At 42.0% G+C, this 20,295-nt stretch overlaps 1 protein-coding gene across 9 annotated transcripts in view; it reads left to right on the forward strand.

Annotated features, from left to right (window-relative positions):
• Window positions 1-20,295, forward strand: part of LOC101473359 (endonuclease V) — a 78,051-nt gene that overhangs the window by 16,510 nt on the left and 41,246 nt on the right. For 3 of the 9 annotated variants that reach the window (XM_004538779.4, XM_076885248.1, XM_004538780.4), the window contains exons 6-9: window positions 5-73; window positions 264-392; window positions 2,163-2,219; window positions 2,332-2,553. In XM_004538779.4, the coding sequence (XP_004538836.1) occupies window positions 5-73; window positions 264-392; window positions 2,163-2,219; window positions 2,332-2,553 (477 nt within the window). Of the gene's footprint in view, window positions 1-4; window positions 126-263; window positions 393-2,162; window positions 2,220-2,331; window positions 2,554-19,187; window positions 19,385-20,295 lie in introns of those variants that run through there. The other 6 variants (XM_004538782.4, XM_076885250.1, XM_076885249.1 and 3 more) reach the window with 4 other exon arrangements.

A 20,295-nucleotide genomic window follows, 5' to 3' on the forward strand; every position in this document is an offset into this window, starting at 1 on the left:
ACAGATAGCTGCTCTGCAAAGAGGAGGAGACAGCTTCCCACTCATAGGCGCCTCAGGCAAAGTGCTCGGAAAGGTGCGGCAAAGGACAGATGCACAGAAAATAGAAACAAATACCTCTGACAAAGGTGTTGTGTTATTGCTGCTGACTTCAAAGAAAACCCTCGCTGCTGAAAGTCAAACGCAACAAATTCTTTATGATGATCACAACTGGAGAGCGAGATGAATGCTGAAAAGTTACAGCAGACTTCTGTCTTTGAATTCAGGCACTGCGAAGCTCTGACAAGAGCTCGAAGCCAGTGTACGTGTCTGTGGGCCACAAGATCAGCCTGGACACAGCTGTCCGCCTCACACACGCATGCTGCCGATACCGGGTCCCTGAGCCAATCAGACAGGTGGGCCTATGTGCACACACACACACACACACACACGCACTGTAAAAGTGCATTGAGCCATCATGAGTGTTCAGCAGAGCAGCTGCAGGAACGCTAGAAGCCTTTTTTGTGAACAGTAGAAACAAAAGTTGAACTTCTCATCTTAGAAGCAGAACACTGTTTCAGGGAGCGAGCAGTGCTCACCACTTGTGTAACAGTGTCCTGCTGTGAAGCGAGGAGGTGTGAGCATCACGCTATGCAGTGCTTTATTGGCAGCAGGGCCTGGGAGACATGTAAAAATGGAGAGAAGAAGAATATATGCAGCCAAATTAGGGATGTTCCAATTTTGGCTGTATTTTTATATGAATTCCAGCCCCGGCGCAGAAAACTGTGCAGACAGTTTCAAACAATAAGATGATGCCGGCTGTCAGACACAAGTGCAACAAAGCTATAGTGTGACACTGAAGATATTTTTAACTGCAAGGCAGACAGGATCTTCGCAAAGTTGAAAAGTATATGGTTCATACTTTGCTATTATATTTGAGATGCACAGAAATGAATGGATGATGAACAGAGTGAACTTTTTTAATTAGGCCAATGATATTTTGCTTACTTTAGACGCTCCCTATGACCAACAACAAGTAAAAGCTCTTTTATTCGACTAAGAGCCATGTAACCATGCTTTGGTTACTTAAAAAAACCTAAAATCAGCTGTCATAATGACAGCTCTGTAGTGCCACCAGTTCACCACATTGACACAGAGTGCATTGTGCTTACAAAGTAAGCCTTCATAGATTAAAATATGCACTCAATTATCTTTTTAATTTAAATTTTAAATATTTATTTATTTAAATATTTTAACTGAGAGAGAACATTTTCATTTTAATTATTATTGTAATTTTTGATATGTTAAAATACTTTTTTTTCCAAATACTTTTCATACTTGATATCAAAATTAATAAAATAAAATAAAAAGGCACAAATATTACAGTTGTTTTGAGCATAACTGGTATGTTATCTGTTGCTATTTAAGTTACATTTTGTTTGTTTGTATTTTAAAGAGTTTCCTCCTGGTTTGTGAATATTGAGTCTTTCGCTAATTATAGATGCAAAATGATACATTTGTATAAAAGTGTGCTCCCCTCACCACTAGTCAATTTCCTTCCTCCTTTACTTTGCAAAGGTGAGATGCTGTTTTTGTTCTTCCATCACTCCTTAAAGTGAAACATAAATACAGTTTAAGCCAGAGTGCATTTTATCACACTGTCATGAGGCAACCGAACCTTTGATTAAATGTTTACGGAGGCTGGAGGTGTGTCCACAATCAACATTTTTTTTTTAACCTGATTTCAACTGTTTTTTCTTTTCTGATAGACATTACTGATTTCCCATGAGCCCTCTGCACTGATTGGTTTTGGTTTTGAAAATGCCACCGATAAAAAATATTTATGCGTGAGGCTCAATGTGCTGTTGATTCCTTTTGTTTAACTGCAGCCCACAAAAATTTAAGACAACCCAATAAAGTGAGCTGAATTGTCGCCCAGTGGTGGCGATTAAGTTCACTATGAACTTTTTAGTGTCCCTTTTCTCTTGTTGCTCAGCTATATCGTACTCTGCCTCCTGCCCAGTGCATGCTGGCACTGGTAACGGGGTAAGTTGGGATAGAAAGTTAAGTGCTTTTTTAAATGTCTTAAAAGTTTTACTCACAACATAAAATAGCAAAAACAACCACTAAATGTTTTCCTGAGGAAGAGGAGGAACATCACCTCATCTTTTTCTTTCTGCCACTAGGCTGTGCTGTGCTTCTGCAGTGCACCATATGATTACTGCAAGCCACCTGACTGCACTGTAAACACACACACACACACTCACACTCAAAATCAGTTTTATCAGTTTTTTCACCAGAGGAGCTGCAGTAGCAGCGGCTAACTCACCTCCTCCTGTGTGTGTTTATTTCAAGTGTTTTAGCTGGTGGGGAGAGGGGCATCCGGCAGCAACAGGGACTGACTGTGGACATCAGAGAGAAGCAGGAACAATCTTACCTTCCTCTGTCCAGTCACCAGTGCCTCCCTCTTCATCCTCCTTTCTTTGCCCAACTGCTCTGCTTTCAGTCTCTGACATCCACATTCCCTTCTGTGTCTCCCAGCATTGCCCTCGTGTTCTCTCCCGGCTTCTGCCACAGGTACTTTCTCCTTCATAGATCCAGCTGCGATGTTACGTCTCGCTGGCAGGCAAATTTTCATCCTTCAGGCTTTTGAAATCACAGTCACATCTCATGAAAAAAGCAAAATCAAAAAGAGATCAACCTGACAGGAAGACTGAATAACTGAATACGTTTGACAGTAGAAAATGAAAACAGGTTTTTGTGTGCAAATGTTCATCGTGGACAAACTAGAAAGATGCAAATATATATAACTACCCACACTTAAACAGATTCTGTGTCAGTCCCACACTTGCACATACTTGGTAGGACTCCACATCCAAAGGTTGCTTGGCTGACCATCTAGTCAGCCTCTTGTTCTGCGTCGGCTCCACCTCAGCTCCAGTGAGGGTGTTTTTGCTTCCTTGTCTCTTTACCTTTGCTGATGTTGAGCAGTGGGTTATTCTCTGTGTACCATGCTGTAAGATTATTGATTTCCTCTAGATATAAATCCTCTCTTCCTCTCATCAGTGTTTATAATCTCACCAGAACGGTTGCGCTCTCTGCAGAGCTCACAATAGAGTTCTCTCTGGGTCTCTGAATGCAATCGTGGGAGAACAGTGTGAACAGGATGAGGCTGAACACTCAAACCTGGAGGTTTGTGGTGTGACGCTCCTGTCTGAGGAAGTCCAACATCTAGTGTCAGATTGTGGCGCTAAAGGCCAAAGTGCTGAGTTGAAATCAACAAACAACATACAGATATTTGTGCCTTGATTTTCAAGGCGAAGTGGGAGGAAGTGGAGATCTGATCCTTTGATGGTTCAGCCTGACTGAAATGTTATCTTTAATGTACTGGGCCAGACATTTAAACCATTATCTTCTGCTCATCTCATCTCGTCGGGTTGCTGTAACAGCAGTTTAAACAGCGTATTCCAGATGTCCTTCTCCCCAGCATGGGTTTGCAGTAACTCTTAGGGGGTCCCAACAATATAATCTCTCCAGTGGGTTCCAGATCTTCTTCTGGGTCTTCAAAGTGCCCAACAAAACCTCCAAATGGAAGTGCGCTGGAGGCATCCTGATCAGATACTGAACCGTCTCACTTGGCTCCTTTTAACACAAAAGAAGTAACAGCTGAGCTCTCTGTGGATGTTTGAGCTCCTCATCTGTAAGGCTGAGCCCTGCCATCCTACAGACAAAACTCATTTCACTTGATTGTATTCAAAATATATTACACATTACTTGTTACTTTTCTTAAAAGTTGTGCATTACGTTGCTTAAAAATTTACCTGAGAAAGTAAATTGTTACACTAATTATTGCATTATTTTGATGTTACTCCATAACATGACCTGAAACACACCATCACATAGTTACTAGGTAACAATATAACCATTATGCTACATACTGCTCACCGACACAAACCAGTGTCGTATTGAGGGCACACATACGACTTTTCTTTAGTGTTTACATGTGTACTATGTCTCTACCTGTTAAAGTTCAGGCTCTGGCTGCTGGGCTGGGGTCAGCATGCACTCAGGTTTAACATCATTCCCAAGTCATAAACTGCTTCACCATTTTCCTCCCCCTACCAGGCAGAAAAAGACGTGTTTTTTTTGTCCTATCCTCCCATCGTGCAGATAACTAATAAACTCTTGTTATACAAGTAATAATAATTGTAACTATAGTGTGATTACAGATTTTTATATTTGCATTTAGATTATTACGTCACTAAGAATGGTGATTGCAGTAACGTGTTACTTTGGAGCATGTGACACACAAATGTTTGTGACATTAACTGGTCATACCCAGATGTCATGACCATGTGAGATGGTTGGAGTGAAAAACTGCTTGTTGGATGTTACGAATAATTCAAGAAATCCCTCTCTGTCCACCTGTCTTTTCTTCTTGTAGCTTAGCAACAGTTCATTCGATGCACTGTGTGTTGCTGGTGTAACGGAGCGGAAAGGCTGATTTTATTTCCACGTTGTTTTTGTGTTTTTAAAAGGAAGGAGACCTTCCTAAAAAACGGCAGAGCAGTGGAGCCGCCAAGGGAAACACACAATTTAAACTGTAAGATTAAAAATATAATTTATTATGTTTAAATAGGTAAAAATATAAAATGAATTAAAACAACCTTGGCCAAGGGAAGACACAATAAAGATCAATAACACACAACATTAAAAGTCCAGTGGAATCCACCACGGCCTAAAAGTCACAGAAAACTAAAAGGTCCAGCGTAGAAAAAACAGGAAACCCAGCTGAGTCCTCGCCTTCCTCCCCGCATCCCACGTCTTGGTGCACTGAAGAAAGGGAGGGAGCGGCAGTCACTATTCCTTTGGCAGTTTTACTTTATAAAAAGGATAAGTCACAGACTTACCCGGGTGGGCAGAGCTCTCAACTCCGCCCGCCGCTTCCTCAAACTGCAATCGGCACCGCGGTCTCACTGCTTCCGTTCTCTCCGCGGTGCACGAACTGGCGCTTGTCGCTCTTGTCACCTGACTGCCGCTACGCGTCTCTAGTCGCTGGTCATCTGCCTTTTCTCCGCTGATCGCTTCCCCTTTCCAGTCGCTGGTCGTCTCCCCCCTAATCGTCTCGCTTCCTCTCCTTTAAACACCAGCTCCAACCCTCTTATCTGTCATTCAGCACTCTGTAAATTACTTTCCTTTCCTCACAGGTGTGTCCAATTAGTAAAAACAGGGGAAAGGGCGGAGTCTCTCCAGGACAATTTGCCGGCAACTAAAACATGCAACTAAATAAAACACTGCACAAAAATATAACCAATGCATGCAATATAAAAAATAAATATGTACACTTCGCATTAAAATAGCACAGCAAAACAACGTCCGTCCTTCCCTGGATGACATCCCCCCACACTAAAATATTAGCAGTCCCTGCTAATGCTCTCTCTATAACGGTCTGGTGGGATCCCACGCGTGGTCCTAATGGACCGTCTAAGGGAGATACCTGAATCACTCTGGTGAGGTGACACACATTCAGTAAGGGGTAAAAACCCATAAAACACTGGCGCTGGGTAATCCGAAGGGCCGGTGGTCGGCTCCTCCGTAGGAGGGGTAAAATCTGTTTGAGGAGCAAGGCACACTTTTAAGGCATTCCTATGTAAAGTTTGTATATTACCCCCCTTTTCTGGTTTGACCTTATACACTAAGCCCGTATCTCCCACCTGTTCCAACACCACATACGGCTCAGGAGACCACCAGGGACACAGTTTTCCTTTGCCCTGTCTGTTTCGATCCCGTACCCAGACTCTCTCCCCGGGCAACAATGGGAAGGTACAGCCCCTTTTTTCATACTGACTTTTGTGTTGGGAGGCCGCACGATGCATCTTCTGTCCCGCCAAGCGGTAAGCTAGGGAGAGTTTCTGTTGATGAGAACACACCCACTCACTTACACCCTGCCTCATCTGCTGTGGCGCCACGCCTAAGGCCACGTCCACAGGAAGTCGCAAGTGTCGCCCAAACATCAAATAGGCAGGCGCATAGCCTGTGGAACTATGGACAGTATTGTTGTAAGCATGAACAAGTTCCGGCAAATTTCCTACCCACTGGCTCTGCCTAACCGATTCTAGTGAGCGGAGCATGTTCAGTAGGGTCTGATTGAACCGTTCTACACTACCATTCCCCGCAGGGTGGTAAGGTGTCGTGCGGCTTTTAGTTATACCATAGGTATCACAGAGTTGTTTCATTAATGCAGATTCAAAATTAGACCCACGGTCGGAATGGAGTCGGCCTGGGCAACCAAACGGCTGTATCACATACTTCCATAAAGCCTTTACTGTAGTCTCTGCTGTTTGGTTTATCGTAGGGATAGCCCAAGCGAACCGCGTAAACAGATCAGTCACCACAAGTATGTTTTGATAAGTGTCAGTTGGTCGGCCTAAGGACAAAAAATCCATGCCTACAATCTCCAGAGGGTACGAGACTGAAATAGGGTGCAGTGGGGCCCTAGGTTCTACTCTCTCCTTTTGTAGACTACAGGGGACACAACCCAGATGAAACTGACGTACCTGCGCTTCCATGCTAACCCAATAGAACCGCTGCCGTATCCGGGAGAGGGTTCGATCTACCCCTGCATGGGCAGCAGCCTCATGGACCTTCCGCCACACCTCATGGCACCTGGAACTAGGACACACCACTTGATAACAAGTCTCCTGGGTATATTCATCCAACACCCTACGGCACAGTACTCCGTCTTTAAGAAGAAGTCTTTTTCGCTGCTGCAGGAGTCGCCGCACACCATGTGACAATGCCTGACGTTCTGACTTTGTGGGTGCAACCTGGCCGTCCAGAAGTTGTTTTACCACTTGAATATCCGGATCGTGAACTTGTGCTTCTGCCCAGTCACTCCCCTCTACCTCACAGGTCAATTCAATGGCCGCTGACGTGACTCCACGCTCCGATCCAGCCCCCTCCGGGTGCTCTGCTGGGACAGTGGGGAATCGAGAAAGGGCATCAGCATTAATATTGCTCTTACCCGAACGATACTTGATCTCATAGTCAAAAGAGGCCAGCTGGGCAACCCAACGTTGTTCCACTGCACCCAAACGGGCAGTCTGTAAATGGGCCACAGGATTATTATCAGTATACACAACGAATCGTGCACCAGTCAAATAGTCTTTGAACTTTTCGGCAACTGCCCACTTAAGGGCTAACAGCTCCAACTTGAAGGAACTATAGTTCGCGTCATTCCGTTCCGCGCGGTGTAAGCTTCTGCTGGCGTACGCTATTACCCTTTCTTGGCCCTCTTGAGCCTGCGCCAGAACGGCTCCCAGCCCACAACCACTGGCATCAGTGTACACAATAAAGGGAAGGGAGTAGTCTGCGTACGCTAAAACAGGTGCCTGCGTTAAAGCTGCTTTGAGGGCTTCAAATGCCGCTTGACACTCTGGGGACCACTGTACTTTGCGACGGTCTGTTCTCTTGTTTACAGGGACCCCCGTCAATAATGCATTTAAAGGGCGTGCGATCTTAGCAAAGCCGGACACAAAACGTCTATAGTAGCCAGCTAGGCCCAAAAAGGCTCTGACTTGTCTGATGGCATCAGGAACCGGCCAATCCATCACTGCAGAAATCTTATCAGGGTCTGGTCTTACACCGTCCTTATCCACTACATGCCCCAGAAATTTCACCTCCTGTTGCAGGAACTCGCACTTGTTCGGCTGTAACTTCAACCCATGACGCCACAGCTTCCGAAACACTTCATCGAGATGCTGTAAATGAGACGAGAAGTCAGGTGAATAAATGATAATGTCATCTAAGTACACCAACAAAGACTCCGCAATCTGCCCACTCAGACAGTGTTGCATCAGGCGTTGAAATGTAGCGGGTGCATTGCACAGACCAAACGGCATCCGCTCGAACTCAAACAACCCAACGGGGGTCGTAAAAGCAGTCTTTTCTCTGTCCTTCGGGTCCATTTGGACCTGCCAGTATCCACTGGCTAAGTCCAGGGTGGAAAACCACTTCGCCCGAGTAAGGCTTGTCAATGTCTCTTCTATTCGTGGCAAGGGGAAAGCATCCTTATGCGTCACCGCATTCAATTTTCTGTAGTCCACACAGAACCTCCAGGCGCCATCCTTTTTTCTCACCAAAACAATGGGTGCAGCCCACGGGCTACAGCTTTCCCGGATAACTCCCTTTGCCATCATATCTGCCAAGAGACTCCTCATTTCCTTATACATTGCGGGGGGCAAAGGACGATACCTCTCTCTAATGGGAGCTGCATCACCTGTGGGGATACAATGATGCACCAGGTCAGTCCTCCCAAAATCTTCGTCATCTTTAGAGAACACCTTCTCCCATTTAAGCAATAAAGCACGTAGCTCGCCCTGTTGCAGTTCAGACAGATCAGGTCTTTCAATCAGTTTATTCATCTCCTCAGGTAATCCCTCCTCCTCCGTGGGGGCGCCACTATCGACCAGAGCCACCTCCACCACACCGTCCGTCCCAAGGGACAGGCTCAGGTCTTGGGAGGCATGTACGTCAGCTTCATCCACACAGGATAGCTTTCCCAGCTTCTGGTAGCGACCTATAGAAAGAGGATAGGGGTGTGGGTTACAAATCCTCACTGGCACTCTCCCGGCCCTCACCACGACAAGGGTTCTCGCCACCCCCACATCGGGGGTTTCAGACAGTGCCTCCACCAGGGCACAATAATCTGTTCCTTGCGGACCCATCTGAGTCCGGCCCCACACCATTATTTCACTCTTCGGGGGAACTTTAATTTTGCATCGGCCAGCTAGCCGTACATACCCCACCATTCCGTCCTCCACTGTACTTGCTTCTATCCGTCTGCATGTTGCGAAGGCAACCCTCCAGGCCTGTTGATTCATTAATTGCTGTGGGACAGGAGCAGTCCTTTCTGGCCACTTAAATACATTCCAACAGGCAGCCACAACATTCATACCAACGATCAGTGGGTGCGTGCAATGGTCATCTTTTACCACCACAACCCCGCGTCCAGGAACTTTAATACCTTCTACTTCCATGTCCAGGACAGCATAGGTGGTATAGGGAATTTCCAGACCATTTGCAGCTCTCAGCTTAAAGGCGGTTGGAGTTTTCTCAAGCTTAGCCTGGAAGAAATGCTCATTAAACAGACTCTCCTGTATCAAAGTCACTTGTGATCCTGTATCCAACAAGCCCTGAAGCTCCACCCCCTCGATCACTATCTTCACTGTTGGACACTGCCCAATAAATGTTTCTGTGGCCCTTAATTCCTTAGGTGAACCAAAAGCCCCCGCCCCTCGGACCTCAGCAGCAGGGTCATCTAGTTTAAACTTGGCTGGGAAGACATGGAGGTCTGGCAAAACCTAGCTATATGTCCTGCTTGTTTACACCTCCGACAAATAGGCTGTCCTTGTGCATCCCAGCTAGCACTCGATTGTCGCGGTCTTCTCCTAAACTGAGGTGCAGGCGGCAGAGTAGCTGCAGCTGGCTGAGTGGAGCCTCTAATTTCCCTTACTAGCTCTTGTGCCAATCCTTTCATTTGTGTCTTAACCTCCTCCAGTATCTCCTGTTTTAACACCTGTCTCCAATCTTCTTTCTGTTCGACCTTAAAAGGAACATGAGACTTATTTACAGACAGGCAGGTTACTTCAGACTGGGGCTGTACATGTTCTGAGTCTAGGAGCAGTGCCTCCTGGCGTATGGCAGCAAAATCTTGATCTGGATTACGCCGCACATAGACCTTCAGTGCCTGACTTACAGGGCCCTCCCGCAATCCTAGCAACAATTGATCTCGCAGAGCTGCATCAGAGGGAACATTATCTGGATCATGCTTTCGCAACCTACAGTATAATTCTCTCAACCGCAAAATAAATGAAGATACAGTTTCACTTAAGTTCTGAGTACAACTAAAAAACTGTGACCTAAGAACTGGGATGGGGACACGATCACCATATAAGGAGTCTAAAAAAGAAAAAATTTTTTGTACTTTATCTCTTTCATAGGTTTCAAGGACACTGACCTGACGTTTAGCCTCACCTGCTAGCGCTCCCAACACAATAGCAACTTTCCTCACTTCAGGCAAGTCCTGAGATCCCAGCAGCCCCCGCATCTGCTCCTTCCACTCCTGATATTGCACATCCTGATCAGGCCCTTTAAACTTCGGCAGCCACGGGGCTCCGGGATACACAGGCATCATCATATTTGCTATTCCCCTGGCTAACCCAACTGCTCTTGGCTCCGTATCCTATGTCGACAACGCCAATTATGTAACGGAGCGGAAAGGCTGATTTTATTTCCACGTTGTTTTTGTGTTTTTAAAAGGAAGGAGACCTTCCTAAAAAACGGCAGAGCAGTGGAGCCGCCAAGGGAAACACACAATTTAAACTGTAAGATTAAAAATATAATTTATTATGTTTAAATAGGTAAAAATATAAAATGAATTAAAACAACCTTGGCCAAGGGAAGACACAATAAAGATCAATAACACACAACATTAAAAGTCCAGTGGAATCCACCACGGCCTAAAAGTCACAGAAAACTAAAAGGTCCAGCGTAGAAAAAACAGGAAACCCAGCTGAGTCCTCGCCTTCCTCCCCGCATCCCACGTCTTGGTGCACTGAAGAAAGGGAGGGAGCGGCAGTCACTATTCCTTTGGCAGTTTTACTTTATAAAAAGGATAAGTCACAGACTTACCCGGGTGGGCAGAGCTCTCAACTCCGCCCGCCGCTTCCTCAAACTGCAATCGGCACCGCGGTCTCACTGCTTCCGTTCTCTCCGCGGTGCACGAACTGGCGCTTGTCGCTCTTGTCACCTGACTGCCGCTACGCGTCTCTAGTCGCTGGTCATCTGCCTTTTCTCCGCTGATCGCTTCCCCTTTCCAGTCGCTGGTCGTCTCCCCCCTAATCGTCTCGCTTCCTCTCCTTTAAACACCAGCTCCAACCCTCTTATCTGTCATTCAGCACTCTGTAAATTACTTTCCTTTCCTCACAGGTGTGTCCAATTAGTAAAAACAGGGGAAAGGGCGGAGTCTCTCCAGGACAATTTGCCGGCAACTAAAACATGCAACTAAATAAAACACTGCACAAAAATATAACCAATGCATGCAATATAAAAAATAAATATGTACACTTCGCATTAAAATAGCACAGCAAAACAACGTCCGTCCTTCCCTGGATGACACTGGGAACTGCTGTGCTGAGTTTGATGTTATTTAGATAAGAACTTCTCATAATTTGGCTAAAAGTTGTCCTCTATAACCTGTTTTTCTCTTTAGAGTGACACGTGCTGTCTCCACTCAGTATGTAAAGGGAAGGACAAACATAAACACACAGGCCTCAGGGGATATTCACTAACACGAGTCCAAGTTTTCCAAGTCTCTCGCACCTTAACGCTTAAAAAGACTGAAGGGTGTAAAATATTAATGAGCGCCTGCCAAAAAGTTCTAGCATTTAGAAAACTGCATCACTCACTGGCCCTTTCTCAGAAAGATAGGTTGACACGTTTGCCTTTCATTGTATTTATTTTTTTGTCTTTGCTGTCACCAATGATTTCAGTCACTTGTGTTGTTTGGACGAGCAGTTCCTGAATAAGCTGCAACCTACAACGAGTTATACATACAAACAGATTTTAAATGTCATAAATGTAGCTGTCCTGTTTTCAAAACACAGAGTTTATGATAGCCTGGGGTGACACGTGTGACACTCTTCCTGAACAGGTGCTGCATAACTGTTAAAAATGTCAGTATAAGATCAACCAGGGCATTATTGTGAAAGAAATGCAAGATTTTTATAGTCCTTAATATTTGTGCCAGGAGAGGCAATAAAGGTCAGTCAGCTGATGTTTAGTAACTTTAGCGCCTCTGTCATGATTCGGCCGTGTGGCAGGCAGGATGAGGACCCAAATTGCAAACTCACAGACACGGGGGATAAACTCAAAATGCAGCTTTATTGCTGACAGGTGATAAACAATAACGATGATACAAAAGCAATGCAAAACTACACTAAACTGGGAAAAGCTAAAGTAACATATACCGGAAGACACGGGGAGAACCACACACGGCATGAGGGAGAACGCGACGCCGAACAGAGGGAGACGCAGACAGAAATACACAGAGGGTAAACGAGGAAAGTTTGAACACACGGGGAACACAGGTGACGCTGATAATCATAACGAGACAGGGCGGGGTGAACTGAACATGACATGTACAGGCGTGAGAGTCACAAAGTAAACAGGAAGTGCACAGAGGTTCAGACAGGAGGAGAGAGAGCACGGGGAAAACACAGACATAACGGGCTGGGGAAACATGGAATAAAACATAAGGAGAGACGAGGGCTCACAGATACACAGAGGGGCACACAGGGGGTAAAAGCCATGAAGGGAAAACACTTAGGGAACAACACAACAGGGCAACTCAGAAAACATGGCCTAAGCAAGGAACAAAATACAAAAATACAAGGAACTAAGAATACTGGGCCCACATGGCCCAGGACCATGACAGCCTCTTTATGTTTCTCCAGGTCTTTTAAATTTTTCTGGAAATATATAGGGAATTTTTCGAAAAGATGTTGGCTCATTTGGAGCTGATGATGAAACTGGACTGCTTGATATCTTCTGCGGGTTCTTGCTTGCCGTCTGGTGGCTGAAGGTCAAAAACTATGATTCACATCATCCTCAAACTGTTCAATAAACATGGAAGCATCTGCATTTGTTATATTTTGCTTGCAAGTGTATTCCTGAGAGCTTGCTTTTCATTCCTATTTCTTTGGCTTGGTTTTATCAAGGTTTAGCATGTATTCGAGAGTTGTTTTGGCTCTTCTGCCTTTACCAATCTGTATGTAGCAAAAAGAGAGGAGAGCTGAACCAGACGGAACATGTTTAATATTAAGAGATTCCTTCCTTAGTTTGTCCTTGATGCTGCACTTACAATTTTATTACTGACTGGGCCTTGAGATTATATATTTATAACACGACCTCCATTACAAGTGTTTGCAATAAGTAAGAATTAAATTCCTAAGGAGGATTTGATGAAAAACATCCTTCACTGGTTTCATTTTGACAGGGTTTTTAAGGGGGACCAGTTGTGCTTTTCTTTATTTGTAATCAAACATGTTAAAATGGTGAGTGATCATATTAAACATGGCAAAGGACCCAAGTAATGAGGTCAATGCATGTGCAAATACTGTGAGTCCTTTGCTTGTCAGTGAGAGCTCTGATATGGTCGGATCTGTTCAAATGTTCTGCTTGTGAGCGTTTAATCAGAGGAAAAGCGTCTTAGAGTGAAAGGAGAGGAGCAAACTGGACCAGCATGAGATAAATATGGATGATTTTAAACTGTTAGTCATTCAAAGTTGCTCTATGAGAGTTCAGCGATAAAAAAAATGAAGCTGGAAATGAGCATAATGTACTGAAGGTCACCTTGAGCGGCTGATGGTGCAAAAACAGACAAACTCAGATCTCCTCTATTTTTAAGCTGGGATGTACAGAAACATTAAAACTAACTTTATTTATGGTATTATGTTCCTGTAATTGATTCTTAAAGGAGTGTGCACCTCGTTCAGTTGAAGTGCTTGAACTTTCTCTTTTGAGGTCATTGTGATGTTTTGGGGATTTTTAATAAATAAAATGTAAAAAAAAAAAAACACAAACCCTTGATGTTCATAGTTTTCTGTGCACACAAAGTCAGTTTAAAATTTCAAATTCAAATTTCAAATTTTATTTGTCACGTACACAGTCATACACAGTACGATATGTAGTGAAATGCTTGGACAACTGCTTGTGACCTAAAGAAAACAAAAAAGGAAAAGGCTATGAATAAGATAGGAAATAAATATGAAAAATTAAAAAGGGTAAATTTAACTAGGAAGGAATAGAATATAAATTAAGGTTAAAAATGAAATAACTGTACAACACAAATTAGAATGAAGGGTAAATTTAACTGGGAAGAATAAGATAAAGATAAATATATAAATTAAAGTTGAAAATAAAATAACTGTACAACAAAATACACAATATAGAACTATATAAGAATGTATGAAGAAATCTAAATATAAATAAATATATACACAATAACAGCAGCTGTACAAGTATTAACCGGAAATGAAGAATATAGTGACCAGTGTTGTGCAAAACCAAAGTCCAGAAAGTCCAGTGTGTGTGTAAGAACTGTATGTGTGGGTCAGTACTGTTTAGCATCTAAATGCTTTTTATATATATAAAGATTTGCATTCAGGCTTCCTTTTATTTGGTGTGAGCTTTGTTAAAGCTGTGTAGATTGTGCCATTGGTTACATGAATCACATATATCAGGCAGTGTTAGAGCTGACTAGCTCTGATGTGCTCCAAGCTCTGTGAATTTGTTTGATGGGCTCTGTGACATTTTTTCTGTGTATCTCCCTGTCTTTTGTTCTGGCAGCTGATTTACAAATTAAAACCCTTGGTAGAACCTGGGACCATTTCGTGGCCTTTCCGTTTTTTAATTCCACGCCATTTCCACTGTGTTTAATGGAGTATAGCCAAATTTTCAAACATGTATTTTCTTCCCATTTTATTTTAAAATTTCAGTCTGAGTTTTTTAAATGAGCTTAAATGGCTGAATAAAAGGCATACATCCACTATCGAACCTCGTGGCCGATTTCTGCCCCTTGAAACCCATTATAAACGCTATTTTTCACTGCAAATTAATTACGGTCAAAGGGATCGTCGATGTTTTTAAGTTTCATTTTCATTTTGGAGGAGGCCTTAGAGTTGTAATTTTTTTATTTGTCCACCGAGTGGCGCCCTTGCTTCACATTTGACCCCTGCTGGAAAACAGCGGGCTGCTTAGACAGACCTGCGGAAAATGAAGCCTGATTCCCGGCGTGCAGCAGCGGCTTCGCCCGCTGATCGGGCGGGACCATTTTCGGTCCCTAGGACCGTGAGAGGGTGCTTTTTTTTTTTTTTAGTCAACAGGAAATGACGTATTTGTTGTCACGTGGTATCGGACGTGTGTGCTGGAAAAAGCAGTCCCCGGTGATCGTGCCCCGGTGATCGTCGCGACGTACCCCGGCAACATGCACTTATTTCGGCCTAGAGGAGGAGCATTTGCCGCCTGGAGACCATTTTCTGGTCCTGAAAAAAAAAATAAAAGGCGATCGAAATGACTGTTGGTGCCAATCTTTAGTCCATCTAAAGGCCTAATTATAATAACAATTGAATATTACCTCAAATGTTTTTTTTGGAAAATATTCAAGTTTTATGTTTTTTGGGGCAAAAAAAGCAGTGCGCTCATGTGACGAAACCGGGATATAAAGGGTTAAAATCCGCGAAATGTAATTAAAACTTGACATGAATATTTCAAGGAGAAGTAGGTCTAAAAGATTGGCTAATTTAAAGTGGAATAAAATATTAATATATAAATTTTTTATAGCACTTTTTTGGGCGTGGTCGATTAGGACCGATAGTGTGTGCATTTTATGAAATGCGCTCCTGCAAAAAAAATAAAAGTGGATCGAAATGAATGTTGGTGCCAATCTTTGGTCCATCTAAAGGCCTAATTATAATAACAAACAAATATTACTTCAAATGTTTTTTTTGGAAAATATTTAGTTTTTTTGTTTTTTGGGGCTAAAAAAACAGGGCGCTCATGTAATAAAACTGGGATTTAAAGGGTTAAAACAATGAAAATATAATTAAAACTTGACATGGATATTTTAAGCAGAAGTAGTTTTAAAAGATTGACTAATTTAAAGTAGAAAAAAATATTGATATATAACATTTTTAGAGCACTTTTGGGGCGGGACCATTTTTGGTCCCGAGGTTCACGAAAGGATGGGATTTTGAGGTTCTACCAAAGGTTAAGCACAGGGCAGGAATATGAATAATTAGATGAAGAGAACGGGTGAAGAATAGATGCTGTTGTACAGTGCCACAGAGGCATGGAGAGAGAAATGAGAAACCTAATTACTGATTTCAGTCTGATCCATGAAAACTACAAATGTGAGATAATTCATGATTTCAGAGGATAAGAGGATGTGCTTCTTGGCTTCAGGACAAAGGGCTGGTCCTACATATTTCTTTTATTTTGTGTCCCCAGTTTAGCAACTCTATCTTCACTTTTAGACCTCACAGTTTTTTCCCTCCAGTGATTACAAAGAACCACATTAGGGTATTCAAATTGTTTTTTTGTTGCAATGGAAAAAGTAATGTGTTGATTGTTCTATACAAATAACCAGCTATTTAATTGCTTACAAATTAGTAATCAGAGAGCACAGCCTTTATGTTAAAGTCATGCTAGGAAAAACAGCAATTAGATGTCAGTCTGCTATCAGTTTTCAATTAAATAGGGACAAGTTAGCAGTTACATCAAATTTGTTTGTGACAAACAGTAATAAAGTGCAAACTTCTTGTCTGTTACAAATCAGTTGCTGTCTACGTGCACAGAAATTCATATTAGCCACTTAAATTCAGACTCTAGTTACAGCTTCATTAACTTGAAGCAAAAATTTAGAAATACGTTCACAAATAGTGATATAGTTGCTGCACAATGGTGATTTATCTGCAAAAAATGTCTTATTTAATGAATCATCTTATTTAATTAACTTTTTTTTAAAAATATCAGAATACAACCTGTTGACAACAACATGGCAAGTTGTGCTCATCAGTGCATATATGTGTAAAAAAAAAAACATATATTAAAAAAACACATCTATAGTTACATGTGGAACGTAACCCTCAACTGGGATTTCCGATTTCCATTTGCAGAGGCCCACCAACCCTGTGAACGTAATAAAAGTGTAAATCTGTTAAGGCACTGTTGTGTATTTGTAATTCATAAAGCCACATACAGGCGCTGATCAGTCTATCCACGAACATGTTGCAGAAAAAAGCCATTATTAAGATTGTCACCACATAGCAACAGTTTTTTCTAATATTGTTAACCTGAATCTAACTAGTTTCTTTACTTTAATTAAATTCTTGCTGGCATGTCTGGCAATTAATGGTTTGAATAGTTGCTCTGCATATTTTGTTTAATCACTGATATATTATTTTGTGCTATTCAATATTATAAATATTGCAGATTTTGTGCTGTTTAATCATTAATGATCCATAGATGTTGATATAATTTATCATGCTCCCATTAAAAATGTAATTCATCCATGCTCCTCTCATTTGAATTGTATTTTTCATAATCATGTCTTAGCTGAAATTGTGCCTACGAACATCGAAATTTTGTTGCATGTGTACCTTCTAAAAATAACTCTATTACTATTATTCCAGTTTGAAATAATGTGATTCAGTCTGTTTTTTTCTGTTTTCTCTGAGTTAGACGATCAACTGATTTTTATTTTCGCATTGAATCATATAATTCAGAACTCAAGTTATGTCCACCTCCCCAAAATAAAAAAGTTTTGCACTTCTGAATATGAAGTCATGCAGTGTGGAGGTTTAGGACCTGAATGCAAGAGTTGAGGTAGAATTTTGAAGAACAAACCATTTATTTTGGCTGATTAGAATCCAAAGCCTTTAATAAGGGAAACAGGGAAACGAGCACCTGGGGGAACGGTACGACTGCACAACGAGCAAATGAAAGATAAGGCTACTTATGCGAGAACTACTGAGGGCTGACAAGGAAAATGGATACAGCTGGGGAGCAAGAAACATGTGATGACAAACAAAACACTGAGACAGGAGAAAGTCAAATTAAACAGAGTTAAACAGAAGAAACTCATTATTAATATAAAACAGGAAGTGTTCAATATCAACACAGAAATGAGAACTTAACAGAGGGAGAATACCGACAACTGAAATACTAAACTAATACCAGGAAAACAGAGAGAACTAAACATAAACATATTGTAAAATAAAAATTCAGGTGATAGAGTAAGATATACAGAGGACACACAGGAAGGCTTATAAATAAAAGGAAAGAAGAACCAAACGTTAACATGAGTAATATCAAACTGAAAGACTGATAAACTCCATCATGACAAAAATGGTCCTTTTATTTTTAAAAACGTTAAACTGAACTGTTCTTTTTAGCATACAATGATGGAAAGAGGCAGCAAATGTTCTTATTTATGAAACTAAAGGAAAGCCGATTTTAATATCTGTGGGGCTTTTTCCCATTTCGTTGGTTATTCCAGTTATAAGTCTGTAAAATGACCTTGGATTTTTTTATGTCTTCAAACTAAACACAAGCGCATCTGAATCCTGTGTTCTATAATTCTTGTGTTCTTCTCTGTTCTTCTCTCCCGCGCCTGATAAAATCCTCTCACCTTGCATCACGACTGAAATAAACCCCGCCTTCAGCAGCTTTAGAGATTCACAAAGAAAAAAGTTGAAAGGGAAAGATGACATCATGGTTGGATTCTGCAGTGAAGGCTCATGTGTGAATGCACTGCAGCAGAATGTTAGCGTGGAAAGACTTAAACACACACACAGAGCTAATTCACGCCTCAGCTCAGTTGTGCTCCCTCACTCCATTAAATTCTCACACTCCTTTGGTATCCCACGCTTCAACATGTGATGGAGGTAAAAGACCAGCAGACACCTGCCTCAGCTTATCCCCTGCGGTCACCATGACATCAAGAGCAGAGCAAGCAGAGGGCAGATAAAGGAGGCTAACACATCAGAGGGATGTTGCAGATCAAAAACCACAAATCTAATCTAATGTAAAAGCTTTTCTGGGTTTCGTTCATTGTCTCGTAGAGAACTTCACTGTAGCTCGTGGATCTCTAGAGAGATGCAGCTCACTCTAATTCACAGAGATTGCAGTGTTAAGATGTATAGCTTCATATAGAGCGGGGGAAATAATTATTTTATCTCCGGCTCAATTTGATTTCTGCTCACTTACAAAGACATGAACAGTCTCTAATTTTTATGGTAGTTTCATTTTAGTCAAGAGACAGAATATCAAAAATCATATATCATCTATCATATCAGAAATACCAAAAATCCAGGAAAAATCCAGTACGTAAAAGTCATCAATTAACTTGCATGACAGTGAAGTAAGTATTTGATCGTGAAGCAAAACATGACCTAGTACTTGGTGGAGAAACCCTCAGCAAGCACAGGGGTAAGACGTTTCTTGTAGTTGGTCACCAGGTTTTCACGCATCTAAGGAGGGTTTTGGTCTTAGGTTTCTTGGCTGACGCTTGGCAACTCGAAGCTTCAGCTTCCTTCACATGTTTTCTGTAGGATTGAGGTCTGGTCTATTTACACGTATTCACACTCCAGTGAACACACCGGGAGCAACTCTGGGTTCAGTATCTCGCCCAAGGATACTTTGGTATGCAGACCGGAGCACGGATGATACCACCAACCTTCCGATTAGTAGATGACCTGCTCTACCCCTGAGCCACAGCCACCTCTACCCACCAAGTGATTTAGTTCCTGTTTCTCTAATTAGTTGCAGGTTTGTTTGCTTCTTTTATATAATTAAAGCTGAATATGTTTCAGTTTTGGACTGCTGTTTTAAGAAAGCTAGACCAAAAATACCATAATGTAGAGCTCGGGTGCTATAGTGGAGCTTTTTTCTTATTTTTTGACATGTTATGGATGAAATGATGAATGGAGACAATAACTGGGAGGTGCAATAATGGATTGCATTTATTAAATGATGAATGAGAAACATTAATTACCACCGACCTAATGATTTCTGAAACTGTGAGTTTTGGCAGACTCCATTTCATGAATATTCTTGTCTAAGGTGATCTTTTGTGCTTTTTCACTCTTTTTAGTGTCATATATTATGTTTTAAGAAAACATACCTTTTCAGGCTCTTTTATCTTTCATCTTTTATGATGCTTCATTCACCAGTTGAGCTTGATAAATAATTACCACTTCTAATATTTTCTTTTGACTTGTATTCACGTCATGCTACCCAGAGAGAATATAACTGTAAGGACATTTCTCTGTGAACCAGCAATTGTGTTTGCATCCAAAATAATATAAGTAGCTTTAGTATTTAGCTTCACTAAGTATGTTCCAGTTAAAAGCAAACTGAAAAATCATATAAAAATCTATTAGGAAATCCATTAATAAAAAATACAACCACAGGAGCAGCTTTTTCTTAATGCATCTGTGCTCACACTGCTGATGTCTTCGCTCAGACGTGCTGTATGCAGACACTAAACATACATGCACACACACATCCCTTGCACATACGCACAACAAGTCGATCTCCTCCTCCTTCCACCCTTTTCCTCAGCAGTCAGTTAAAAGCGCTAATGGACAACAGTGAAACCTAATGCTGCTAATGCTCCATGACAAACATATTTATATCCTGTCAGACGGCTTCACTCGGATGTAACTGGCCTCTCTGATGCTTCCTTCTTATTTTGGT

This window comes from Maylandia zebra, linkage group LG6, assembly GCF_041146795.1.
Source record: "Maylandia zebra isolate NMK-2024a linkage group LG6, Mzebra_GT3a, whole genome shotgun sequence".
NCBI lineage: Eukaryota > Metazoa > Chordata > Actinopteri > Cichliformes > Cichlidae > Maylandia > Maylandia zebra.